The sequence below is a fragment of the Triticum aestivum genome, chromosome 4A (genome assembly GCF_018294505.1).
Source record: "Triticum aestivum cultivar Chinese Spring chromosome 4A, IWGSC CS RefSeq v2.1, whole genome shotgun sequence".
NCBI lineage: Eukaryota > Viridiplantae > Streptophyta > Magnoliopsida > Poales > Poaceae > Triticum > Triticum aestivum.
The window spans coordinates 627,712,282-627,725,648 of record NC_057803.1 but is presented as its reverse complement, the minus strand read 5'-3'; the positions used below and the strand labels follow the sequence as shown (position 1 = coordinate 627,725,648).

The following is a 13,367-nucleotide window of genomic DNA, read 5'->3' as shown; positions in this document are numbered from 1 at the left end:
TATTAAGACCATGTATTTCTTCAATAGGAGGTAAATTCTTAACGTCTTCAGCTTTAATACCTTTTTCTTTCATAGATTTCTTTGCCTCTTGCATATCTTCGGGACTGAGAAATAAAACACCTCTCTTCTTCAGAGTTGGTTTAGGAATAGGCTCAGTAATTAGAGCAGGAGATGGCTCAGGAGCTGGCTCAGGAGGTGCCCAATTATTTTCATTTGTTAACATATTATTAAATAGAATTTCAGCTTCATCTGGTGTTCTTTCCCTAAAAAGAGAACCAGCACAACTATCGAGGTAATCTCTGGAAGCATCGGTTAGTCCATTATAAAAGATATCAAGTATTTCAGGTTTCTTAAGAGGATGATCAGGCAAAGCATTAAGTAACTTGAGAAGCCTCCCCCAAGCTTGTGGGAGACTCTCTTCTTTAATTTGCATGAAGTTGTATATTTCCCTCAAAGCAGCTTGTTTCTTATGAGCAGGGAAATATTTAGCAGAGAAGCAATAAATCATATCCTAGGGACTACGCACACAACCAGGATCAAGAGAATTAAACCATATCTTAGCATCACCCTTTAATGAGAACGGAAATATTTTGAGTATATAAAAGTAACGCGATCTCTCATCATTAGTGAACAGGGCAGCTATATCATTTAACTTAGTAAGATGTGCCATAACTGTTTCAGATTCATAGCCATAAAACGGATCAGATTCAACTAAAGTAATTATATCAGGATCAACAGAGAATTCATAATCCTTATCAGGAACACATATAGGTGAAGTAGCAAAAGCAGGATCGGGTCTCATTTTATCTCTAAGTGATTCTTTGTTCCATTTAATTAATAACCTCTTAAGCTCATATCTATCTTTGCAAGCAAAAATAGCGGCAGAAGATTTCATATCAAAAAGATAACCCTCAGGAATAACAGGCATATTTTCATCATCACTATCATCATCGTATTCAGATTCAATAATTTCTTTTCTCTAGCCCTAGCAATTTGTTCATCAAGAAATTCACCAAGGGGCACAGTAGTATCAGGCATAGAAGCAGTTTCATCATAAGTATCATGCATAGCAGAAGTGGCATCATCAATAACATGCGACATATCGGAACGAATAGCAGAAGCAGGTTTAGGTGTCGCTAGCCTACTCATAACAGAAGGTGAATCAAGTGCAGAGCTAGATGGCAGTTCCTTACCTCCCCTCGTAGTTGAGGGATAAATTGTTGTCTTAGCGTCTTTCAAGTTCTTCATAGTGTCCAACAGATATAAATCCCAAGTGACTCAAAGAATAGAGTTATGCTCCCCGGCAACGGCGCCAGAAATTAGTCTTGATAACCCACAAGTATAGGAGATCGCAACAGCTTTCGAGGGTAGAGTATTCAATCCAAATTTATTGATTCGACACAAGGGGAGCCAAAGAATATTCTCAAGTATTAGCTGCTGATTTGTCAATTCAACCACACCTGGAAACTTAGTATCTGCAGCAAAGTGTTTAGTAGCAAAGTAATACGATAGTGGTGGTAGCGGCAACAAAAGTAAAGACAACAAAAGTAATGTTTTTGGTATTTTGTAGTGATTGTAACAGTAGCAGCAGGAAAGTAAATAAGCGGGAACCAGTATATGGAAAACTCGTAGGCACCGGATTAGTGATGGATAATTATGCCGGATGCGGTTCATCATGTAACAGTCATAACATAGGGTGACACAGAACTAGCTCCAATTCATCAATGTAATGTAGGCATGTATTCCGTATATAGTCATACGTGCTTATTGAAAAGAACTTGCATGACATCTTTTGTCTTACCCTCCCGTGGTAGCGGGGTCCTATTGGAAACTAAGGGATATTAAGGCCTCCTTTTAATAGAGAACCGGAACAAAGCATTAGCACATAGTAAATACATGAACTCCTCAAACTATGGTCATCACCGAGAGTGGTCCCGATTATTGTCACTTCGGGGTTGTCGAATCATAACACATAGTAGGTGACTATAGACTTGCAAGATAGGATCAAGAACTCACATATATTCATGAAAACATAATAGGTTCAGATCTGAAATCATGGCACTCGGGCCCTAGTGACAAGCATTAAGCATAGCAAAGTCATAGCAACATCAATCTCAGAACATAATGGATACTAGGGATTAAACCCTAACAAAACTAACTCGATTACATGATAAATCTCATCCAACCCATCACCGTCCAGCAAGCCTATGATGGAATTAGTCACGCACGGCGGTGAGCATCATGAAATTGGTGATGGAGGATGGTTGATGATGACGACGGCGATGAATCCCCTTCTCCGGAGCCCCGAACGGACTCCAGATCAGCCCTCCCGAGAGGTTTTAGGGCTTGGCAGCGGCTCCGTATCGTAAAACGCGATGATTTCTTCTCCCCGATTTTTTTCTCTCCGAAAGCAAATATATAGAGTTGGAGTTGGCATCAGAGGGTTTCCAGGGGGCCCATAAGGTAGGGTGCGCGCCCTAAGGGGGGCGCCCCCCACCCTCGTGAGAAGGGTGTGGGCCCCCTGGTCTTCATCTTTGGTGAGGATTTTTTATTGTTTTTTCTAAGATGTTTCATGGAGTTTCAGGTTATTCCGAGAATATTTGTTTTCTGCACATAAAACAACACCATGGTAATTCTACTGAAAACAGCGTCAGTCCGGGTTAGTCCCATTCAAATTATAGAAGTTAGAGTCCAAAACAAGGGCAAAAGTGTTTGGAAAAGTAGATACGACGGAGACGTATCAGGGTGCACCACATTTCCCAACACGCTCGATTCCCTTTGTCCGGACACACTTTCCTGGGTCATGCCCGGCCTCGGAAGATCAACACATCGCAGCCCTACCTAGGCATAATAGAGAGGTCAGCATGCTGGTCTAAATCCTATGGCGCAGGGGTCTGGGCCCATCGCCCATTGCACACCTGCACATTGCAAGGGCGGCCAGAGAGCAGACCTAGCAACCTCCATTACAAAGGAAGTTGCGTTACGTGGTCCAACCCGGCGCGCGCCGCTCAGTCGTTGACGTCACGAAGGCTTCGGCTGATACCACGACGTCGAGTGCCCATAACTGTTCCCGCGTAGTTGATTAGTGCGTATAGGTCAGTGGCCAGACTCAGATCAAATACCAAGATCTCGTTAAGCGTGTTATTTTGAAATAACCGCAGACGCCGACCAGGGCCAGGCCCACCTCTCTCCTAGGTGGTCTCAACCTATCCTGTCGCTCCGCCACAAAGTAACTGTCGGGGCCGTCGGGAACTCAGGCCCACCACTACCTGGATGGAGCCACATGTCCTTTCAACCCCCACATCGGAATCACATGCGGGTACTCAACGAGCCGACCCAACTTTAGCCACAACATGTAATATGTATAAAGTATATAGTATATACCCATGATCACCTCCCGAGTGATCACGGCCCGATAGTATAGCATGTCAGACAGACCAGAATGTAGGGCCACTGATGATGAACTAGCATCCTATACTAAGCATGTAGGATTGCAGGTAAGGTATCAACAGTTGTAGCAATAATGACAGGCTATGCATCAGGATAGGATTAACGGAAAGCAGTAACATGTTTCACTACTCTAATGCAAGCAGTATAGAGAAGAGTAGGCGATATCTGGTGATCAAGGGGGGGGGGGCGGCTTGCCTGGTTGCTTTGGCAAGAGAGAGGGGTCGTTAACACCGTAGTCGTACTGGGTAGCAGCGACGTTGGTCTCGTAGTCTATCGGAGAGAATAGGGGAAAGAAACAATAAATATTAAGCAAACAGATGCATAGCGATGGATGACATGACAAGTATCGGGGTTAGGGGTGCCCTAACGCGGTATGAGGTGGTACCGGTGAAGGGGCGAAACATCCGGAAAAATATCCCCGGTGTTTCGCGTTTTCGGACAGATGAACTGGAGGGGGAAAGTTACATGCTCGCTATGCTAGGGATGCTGTTGGATATTCCAAACTCCCCACGTGACACGTATAATGTTTAGAGTTGAGTCCTAGACTTCTACGTGAGTAAGTAGTACAAGGAGTCCTAGTTGGAGTCAGGTTGCAGGTTAGTCTGTATGTGTCCGTGTGAGTCAAGGTCATGTACTCTGCATCTTATAAATAGAAAAGCAAAAACAACCGATGAAGCCCATGGGCTGAGGCAAAACAAATATTCTCTCGTGTGTTTCGGCCGTCTCGGCGAGTTGTGTTCCGTTGAGGTTGATTACGGCGACTTGTACGTGCATGTGCTAGTGGGCGTGGGAATCGATCCAGCTGGGTGCTTGCTTGCTTCTAGCTTTGTACGTGGTTCAGTCACGAGACTAGTTGCACCGGCGTACTGTAGGTGATCTGATCTACGGCAAGCAGCGTGAGTTCCAACAATTGGTATCTAGAGCTAGGTTCAAGATCATCCGATGAGCACTGTGGTTCCGTGGAGCGACGATCAAGATCATGGCTGAAAAAGGAGGAAGTGTGTTTGCGCAGTACCCGATGCTGACGAAGAGCAACTACTCGATTTGGGCGATCAAGATGAAGGCGTTGATGCAGGCATAAGGAGTTTGGGATGCGGTGGAGCCAATCGACCCTGACAAGGTGGACGATGCGATGGATCAGAAGGCGTTGACGGCTATCTATCAAAGTATCCAGGATGATGTGTTTGCCTTCATCACCGAGAAAGAGAAGTCACATGAAGCTTGGGAGGCAATAAAGACGAATCTTGGAGATGATCGCATCAAGGAGGCGAGGTTCCAAACCCTCAAGTCCGAGTTTGAGAGGCTCAAGATGAAGGATACGGAGTCAATTGATGACTTTGCTCTCCGGATGACAACCATCGCCAATGGCATACGAGGGCTTGGAGAAAAGTTCGATGAGACAACTGCCATCAAAAAAATCCTTCGAGCGGTTTCATCAAAGTTTCTTCATATTGCATCTACCATAGAGCAGTTTGGCGATTTCAAGACTATGACCATGGAGGAAGTCATAGGGAGGTTGAAGGTTCATGAGGAACGACTGCAAGCCTATGTCCATAATGATCAAGACGGTGACCAACTTTTGCTGACAAGATCGGAGTGGATAGCAAGGGAGCGTGGGCGCCGTCACGATAAATCCAAAGTTAGATGCTATAATTGTCAGGAATATGGGCACTTTGCTCGAGAGTGTCCTAATCCGCACAAGGAGGCAAAGAAGCAGCATGGGATTCTTCAACTAGCTGAAGTGGACATGGATGATGACCCGAGGTTGCTTTGATGAAGAAGTTACGAACAAAAAAAGAGTGGTGTCTTAGTTTTTGTTTTGTGTCGTTTGAGTATTTGAGTTGGCATGGCACAACATGTGAGAAGTGACCACTGTGTGTGCACCTGTTAGTTGAGTTAGCGTCGCCTGCGTGCGTCGATGGGTCGAGCTTAGCGTATAGTGGGGCAGTGACCGGTTTAGTTGAGTTCCTACGTGAGATTAATGATGTGTCTAGTCTGCACGTAGCACGCTAGATGTGGCAGCGTGGACTGGTAGTCCGGATCGCTTTTTTTATAAACATTCTAGGGTGGGCCCCCTGTCATTGGCCCTAGGGGCCAAAGCGGGCACGGGCGCATTCAGGGAGCTCGACGGAGGCACTGGGTGCAGGCGACGGCGAGCCTGGGCGAGGGGGAAGAGGCCCGGCGAGGCAGGCAGTGCGAGGCGGGGCGGAGCCGGCGGTGAGGGAGACGACAACGCGTAGCAACAGGGGCTAGCAGGGTCATCGAGTGGGAGCGAGGCGACTGCGGGGCGCGGCCGGCGAACGGCGTCAGGGGCGGTAGCGGGAGCTGCGGTCGACGGCGGACGCGAGCAGTGGGCACCGCGCGGGTGTCAACGAGGCAAGGCAGGGCGATGGCGCGGGCGAGGTGCAGCGGGGAAGGCAGAGCTCGCGCGGCTTCGGGCGCGGGTTGTGGCGGGCTGAGGCATGGCCAAACGGGCGAGCGGGCGCGCAGCGCGATGCGGGTGGCGTGCGCGCGACGTGGCCGTGGCCGGGAGCGCGTGCTCGATGGAGACAGGAGGAGGAGAGGGGAAAGCTCACGGGGGAGTGGTAGGGTACGGGGCAATGGTGCTGGGGGAGATGGAGACGCCGGCGACGTGCAGCGGCTCCGGCGAGCGGCGTCCTTCCGCGAGGTCGGGGCGGGGAGGTCCTTCCGGATCCAAGAACAGGGAGGAGGATGAGGCCGCAAGGAGGAGGTCGAGAAGGACGACGACGGGGCAGGGCGGCGCCGGGGATGGGCGCCGGTGAGGTGGCTTCGGGCGACGGCGACGGGCAGCGCCGGGCGAGCATCGGGGTTTGCCCGATCTCGATCTGGAGGAGAGGGGGAGGAGCAAGGGGATCGCGGGGGGAAGTGGGGGGGTGCGGTGGTGGATCGAGCAAGGGTTAGCGGGGGAGCGGGAGGGTTATGCGGGGTGAGGTGGGCCGGCCAGAGTGGGCTGGTTCGGCTCAGGTGGGCCGAGGCCTAGAGGAAGCAGGGGCCTTTTACACATTTTTTTTGTTCTTTTGCTTATTCTGTTTTCTTTTCCTTTTATGTTTTATATTTTTACTATATCTTATTTTACTTTTAGTTTTATAAAATACAACACTAGCCCCTAAATTAGTATTAACAATTAATCCACTTCTACAAATAATTTGGCACTTTAATAAAAAAATGTTTGTATTTGTTTACTATTTATATGCATTTAATAATTGTTTTTGGCTACTGTTTTATTTATTTTTGTGCACTTAAACCTTTTATGAAAATATGATTTCTCCGTCAATATTACTTATGATTTCTTTTCCACACCCAGAACATTTTAGTTCGAATGTTTGAAAACTTTTATCGTTTGACTTGATTTTGAATTTTGAATTCGAAGGGGATTGAACCAGCGCGGGATTAACGACAGTAACCATGGTGAAGTGGCATCGTTAGTAGAGGTTACTGTAGCTTAATTATCCGGGCGTCACACTAGGCACGACAAAGCTATTTAGTTCGGTTTAGTTTGTCTCGCTAAAATAGGTGTTGTGCTGATTCAACCATTCTGCTCGACCAAAATTTTGTGGCATTTACATGCAAATGTTCTTAGAAACGAAGCTAAATTTATTTCGAGTGAAAACATGTTTTATATAAATATGTTTGGTACTGTCTTTCTGCATGAGATTCAAACACACTCTAATTAGTTCGGGAGACGGAGAAACTTGTCTTGAAGAGGATGAGTTGAAATAAAAAGGTTTTTTTGTAACGGGTTCCAAACATGTTTTAACTTGCAAATCTATTTGTAAAGATTATAACACTAATAAGTTATCTTATAATTGTTCTGTAATTAATTTTGCTTAGTGTAAATGTAAATATAGTTAAAACAAAATGACCGAACCTGGTAACAAATAAAAACAGTGCATTGTGACACGGAGTAGGTCGGGTCTGGCCGGTCCGCTTCGTTCTATGCAAAATAAAATAGATGAAAACCTAGAGAAAAAGAGATAAATCACAGACATGCCATGTCCAATCATCAGTAAAACATTAAAATGAGGTAAAATATGACACACACAATATCTTAAACAGGGGTATAAATTGAATATTTTCGCTAAATGAGATAATATGCATCACAACCAAACTTCGGGGGGGGGGGGGGGGGGGGGGCTGTAAAAAGTAGAATTAACTTTAATTATTATAATATTAGGATTTAAAGTAAATTTTGTTGAAATTATAACCCAAGTAAAATTTATACTTTTTTAAGCACACACAAATGTCTTTTTGAGTAGTAACTCTTGTAAACTCTTAATTATTCAAAGTTACATGAATGTTAACCATCACAAGAGGACGTGTTAACTAGACATGGCGCTAAATGGCGTCATACATTGCTCCAAATTAGGGAAATGAGGCTATTGAGAAAGCTTGTGTTGTGGATTGGGTACGTGAGGCGGTGCTCTGAGTATCTTTTAATGCAACACGCAGAGGAATTTGTGATTCTTGGTTTGGGTAATTTCACTAAGAAAGAACCAATTGCCATTGGATCTTGGTACTTATGGTGGGAGAGAAGAAAACTTGTCCACAATAAAAAGTGTAGCAACCGAAGCATATAGCATTGGCTATTAGAGCACCGATTGCCAACTTCTCTATAACCAACACCCCGATGGAAAGATGAGGTGTCATGGTTTGACAAAACCAAGAAGAGACTACGTCAAGTTGAATGTCAACGGAGCTTTCGACCCCAAAGTGTTTCAAGACTCTTATGGAACTGTTCTTACAGACTCAAGTGATAAATTTATTACTGCTAGAAATGGGAAAATAGACTCATGTGGGGATGTACTCTGGGTGAGGCTATGGCCTTGCGAATCTAGCATTAACACTAGGATGCAATCACACAGAAGTGAACTCGGATATTATGGAGGTGATTGAGATGATGAAGAATGGCAGACGATCATTTGGAGTTGCTTGTGCAATCTTTGATGATACCTATCATATTGCGTGTGAATTCCCACATGTAATCTTCGAGAATGTTCCTAGAGAGGGAAACTGTGTAGCTCACGAATTAGCCAGTCTGGCTAGGTGTAGTTTGTGTAATGAGTGGATGGAAGAACCTCAGAAGAAATCGTTACCCATCTTGAAAACGATGCAACATTGATTACCATGCAATAGATGATGGTTTGCTTGGAAACACCCGGTGGGTCTCGGGTCTCAATGGATCTGAATTCGAAAAAATAATTTAGAAAACTCGAGTCAAAAATCCTGAAACTTATTGGGATCAAACATGATCAGGTATTACATTCGCTTGAGAAGTTCCATGAATGAATAGCTCCGACGGACTCAAGGGCCAAGAAAGCCATTTATTCACGAAACCTTTCACAAGAGTGTAACACCTAATCATGTTCGACACCAAACGGTTTCATAAAATTTTGAATCTTTTTAAAAGTTTCTAAATTATTATTTTTTTTCAATTCGGGTGCATTGGCACCCTCGCGTCCTTGATAATTTTTTTTTGGAGTGGACGGCATCGGAATGTTTTTGGCTAACAAGGCCGGTAGTTGAGGCCCAGTTAAGAGCAGAATACAAAGGCCATTCTGTGCACACGTAGAATGTTTTTTTTAATTTCGAATACAGTGTACACGTGGAACTTCTCGTCGTTCTTGGCTCGCACACGTAGCGATCGTAGGCACGCCGCACGCGCACTAGGCAACAAATCTTCTTCGCCCACGCACACACCCTCAGCCGGCTTCTCTGTTCCCCACTGGCCACCGGCGACCCGATGCGGCCATAGCAACCGCCCAAGATAGCTGATTAGCTGATGGCGGCGGCCACCAGGTGCGTCCCGGCGCCTGCGGCTGCAGCGCACCCCCGGTCCCGGCACCGGCTGCGGTGCCGCTGCTGCGAGGACACGCTGGGCGTCCCGCGCCGCCGCGCGACGGCGTCGTCTGGAGCGCGGGAGCAGGAGCAGCATCAGCAGCAGCACTACTTCCCGGAGCTCCGCCCGCTGCCGTACCCGGCGCCCCCGCCCCGGCCGCGGCGCATCGTGCTGGTGCGGCACGGGCAGAGCGAGGGGAACGTGGACGAGGGCGCCTACACGCGCGTCCCCGACCCGCTCATCGGCCTCACCCCCAAGGGACACCGCCAGGCCGAGGACTGCGGCCGCCGCCTGCACCGCCTCCTCTCCTCCGGCCACGGAGACGACGAGGAGGAGGACGGCGACGACGACTGGAAGGTCTACTTCTACGTGTCCCCGTACCGGCGCACCCTCGAGACGCTCCGCGGGGTCGGCCGCGCCTTCGACGCCCGCCGCATCGCCGGCGTCCGCGAGGAGCCCCGCATCCGGGAGCAGGACTTCGGTACGACGACCCGATCTGCATGTGGATAAAGAAATGGATTGCCTTATCTCGTACTACCACGTGGCTTGATCGTGATCGATGACCACGCGTCTGTATGTGACTGTGAGAGCAGGGAACTTCCAGGACCGGGAGAAGATGCGGGTGGAGAAGGAGATCCGGCGGCGGTACGGCCGGTTCTTCTACCGGTTCCCGGACGGCGAGTCGGCGGCGGACGTGTACGACCGGATCACGGGCTTCCGGGAGACCCTCCGCGCGGACATCGACATCGGCCGGTTCCAGCCCCCCTCGCCGCCGGGGGCCCCGACGGCGCCGGAGATGAACCTGGTGCTGGTGTCGCACGGGCTGACGCTGCGGGTGTTCCTGATGCGGTGGTACAAGTGGACGGTGCGGCAGTTTGAGGGCCTGGCGAACCTGGACAACGGCGGCACGCTGGTGATGCAGACCGGCGAGGGCGGCCGGTACAGCCTGCTGGTGCACCACACCGTGGACGAGCTGAGGGAGTTCGGGCTCACCGACGAGATGATCGACGACCAGATGTGGCAGCGGACAGCAAGGCCCGGCGAGCTCAACTACAACTTCATCACCAACGGCCCCTCCTTCTTCACCCATTTCAGCTAGGAAATTCGTTGGAGCTGATCTGTATACCTGTATACGAAAGATTTGTAAATTCCCTCTTTGATTTAGGAAATCATTACTACGCTATATGAATTCAACTTCATCGATCACTCCTCTGCTTGTGCTTCTTTTTCCAGGTCGGCGCAAAACAGAGCGGAGCAAGGAGATACTCCTCTGCTTGCCCCCTTTGTATTCTTTAGAAAAACAGAGTGCAGAGAGGGGCCTTTTTTTAGAACTACTAGAGAGGAGCCTAACGGGGACTACTTTCCAGCCCGGTTGAATTCTGATTTGGGCTCACTTTGTTAGCCTATTATGAAATTAATCCACCAGTTTCTTTCAGAAAATGTATCCACCAGTTAGTATGTCCTTAATCACGTACTCCCTCCGTTCTGAATTACTTGTCTTAGATTTGTCTAGATACGGATGTATCTAGACTCATTTTAGTGCTAGATACATCCGTATCTAGACAAATCGAAGACAAGTAATTTGGAACGGAGGGAGTAATATCATATATGACGCTTATTGCGACAAACCGTCACTGAAACGCACAGGGGAGCGGTGCGAGCGATCAACATGGGCCAGCCTATTTTCAGCGGGATTACCGTGCTACAGGATCACCCTGCGGCAGCAAACCGTCGGTGGACTCCCCCGCTCAAGGATTTGCAAAGATTAAAGTTGATGGGGCTATGCCACGAAACTCTAACGAAGGATTGTATAGTGCAGTTTTCAGGGATCGCGCGGGGGAATACTTAGGCTCTTCGGTGTTTAAATACTCGGGGGGGAGGGGGGGAGGGGGGGGGGGGGGGGGGACACGAATAGCACATGCGGTCTATATGCAAGCATCATCAGCGAGATAATTTCGAGGCCAACGCAGTTTACGAGATGCCCCTTCATCTTCGAAAGACGTGATACGAATATTGAGGCACACAGCCTCACTAAACATGCTTTCGGATTTTCTTTAGGGCGTCATCTATGGCTCCTTAATCCTTTGGACCTAAATTGTATCCTCCTGAATCTTGTTTATGATCATTAATAAACCGTGTGTTTAGACTACAAAAATACTGTTATTTGCGACTTCTTAGTTTTTCTTTTTCTTTTTTCTTTTTTTCTTTTTTCTCTTTTTTTTTCTTTTTCTTTATTTTCTTTTGTTTTACTTCTTTTTCAAGTTTATTTTCCTTTTCACTTGTTCTGTTTCTATTCTATTCTTTTTCCTTTTAAACTTTTCAATTTATTTTTCTTTTAAGAACGTTTGAATTCGTAATTCAAGAAATCTCCCCTTTTAGAAATTGTTCACAAATATAGAAAAAATTATTTGTAATTTCAAAATATGTTCAGGATTTTCAAAAAATGTTTCTGTTTTCAAAATTATTTGGAATTTTATAAAATGTTCATGTTTATCCAAATTTGTTCATAAATTCAAAATTGTTTGTGGTTCCAACTTTTAGGGTATATAAAACATGTTCCTATTTTTTTAAAATATTGTTTACAAATTCAAAATATGTTTTGAGAGTTTAGAAAAATGTTCAGGATATCTAAATATTCAGGGGTTCCCAAATTTGTTAAGAAGAGTAAACATTGTTCACAACTTATAAAAATGCTCAGAATTTTATAATTGGTCACAATTTTAAGAAGTGATCATAGTTTCACAAATTATTCACGATGTTTTAGAAAGTTCTTAATAAAACAAATTTTATTTTCAAAAACATTTCACAATTTTGAAAATGTTCAGAATTTCAAAATTGATATGTAAAACAATTTAAAGTTACTATTTTTTTCAAGAATTTCAAATAAATGTTCACGGCTTCAGATTCTTCTTAGGAATTTAAAAAATGTTCTTGATATTAGAATCTGTTCACAAATTTCAAAACAAATATCTATTTCGGAAATTTTTTACATTTCAAAAAATGCTAGCATTTTAAAATATTTTTCACGCTTTTGAAAAGTATCAAAAAATTCACATTCTTTTAAAAAAAATTCTCGGTGGTGATGTTGACGTGGATGATGGGTCCACAAGGCTAGGCGGGCGGGCTGCCGATGAGTCTGAGTTGGTCGGCATGGTTGCGGCTGCAACAAGGGCCAGAATGCGGACACCAATGCCAAGCATGGGGGAGGGTGGCTTGTGCGGCTTTGCTGGTGATGGCCTCGGCGTCCATAGAGGTCCGTCGCTGAGCGGCGGCAGCAGTGACGACGACGGTAGTATCTAATTTTGCCTTACCCCTCCTCTTTCGGTTGCCTCGCTTCTCACTTGCGGTCACTCAATGCTTTGGGGTGACCTCTTTCTTTGGCTTCACCAGGGCCATGTCGCGAGCGACACGGCGGGTCTAGGGGCAGTGCCGAGATGGGTGCGTCGACCATGGTTTTAGGGAGGGAGAGGAGAGGGTTTTGGGAGAGGAAGGTGGGAATGGAGATGGTGTGCCACCTGCGTGCAGGCAAGGGGAGGACGCCCCCGACATTAACGACGTATCCATGTGGATGCAAACTCATCCCAATTTTGGGCTTGAAATGGGTCGAAGCAGATAGCAAAACAAACATCGACCCGTATCCATCGCGCGTTGGGCCGTGGTTTTTGTCTGTGGATAGAAAAGGACCCGGACGAACAAAATGCGTCGACCCATTGGAGTTGCCCTAAGGAGGGAAGGACTCCCTCCGTCGTCCAATTCGGCAAAGCTCTTCATTATGGAAGTGGCGCCCCATGTGGTTCACAGGTTCCATTAGGGCTGGTCTATCAGTCTATGTCATAACGGCTCCTTTTTTTCAAATTCTTTTGTTCAATTCTCCAAAAAAATGTTTGTGTTTTCAGATTTTGTTCATAAATTAAAAAAAATCAAGAATTTCAAAAAAAATTGTTTTTTTAAAAAATATGTAGGATGTCCAAAAATGTTTCCATTCTTTACTTTTCTATTAAGTTAATAAATATCCTGGAATTTTGAAAAATCATGCTTTTACAAAATGTGCAAAATTTCA

General features: G+C 46.3%; 1 protein-coding gene across 1 annotated transcript; it reads left to right on the top strand.

The window, feature by feature from the left end:
- The first annotated feature begins 8,996 nt into the window (after positions 1-8,996).
- On the top strand, positions 8,997-10,513 carry LOC123087737 (phosphoglycerate mutase-like protein AT74H). The gene is made up of 2 exons (XM_044509836.1): positions 8,997-9,788; positions 9,901-10,513. Exons 1-2 carry the CDS (start codon positions 9,251-9,253, stop codon positions 10,404-10,406), a joined length of 1,044 nt encoding a protein of 347 aa, XP_044365771.1. The 5' UTR covers positions 8,997-9,250; the 3' UTR covers positions 10,407-10,513.
- The last annotated feature ends 2,854 nt before the right edge of the window (positions 10,514-13,367 follow it).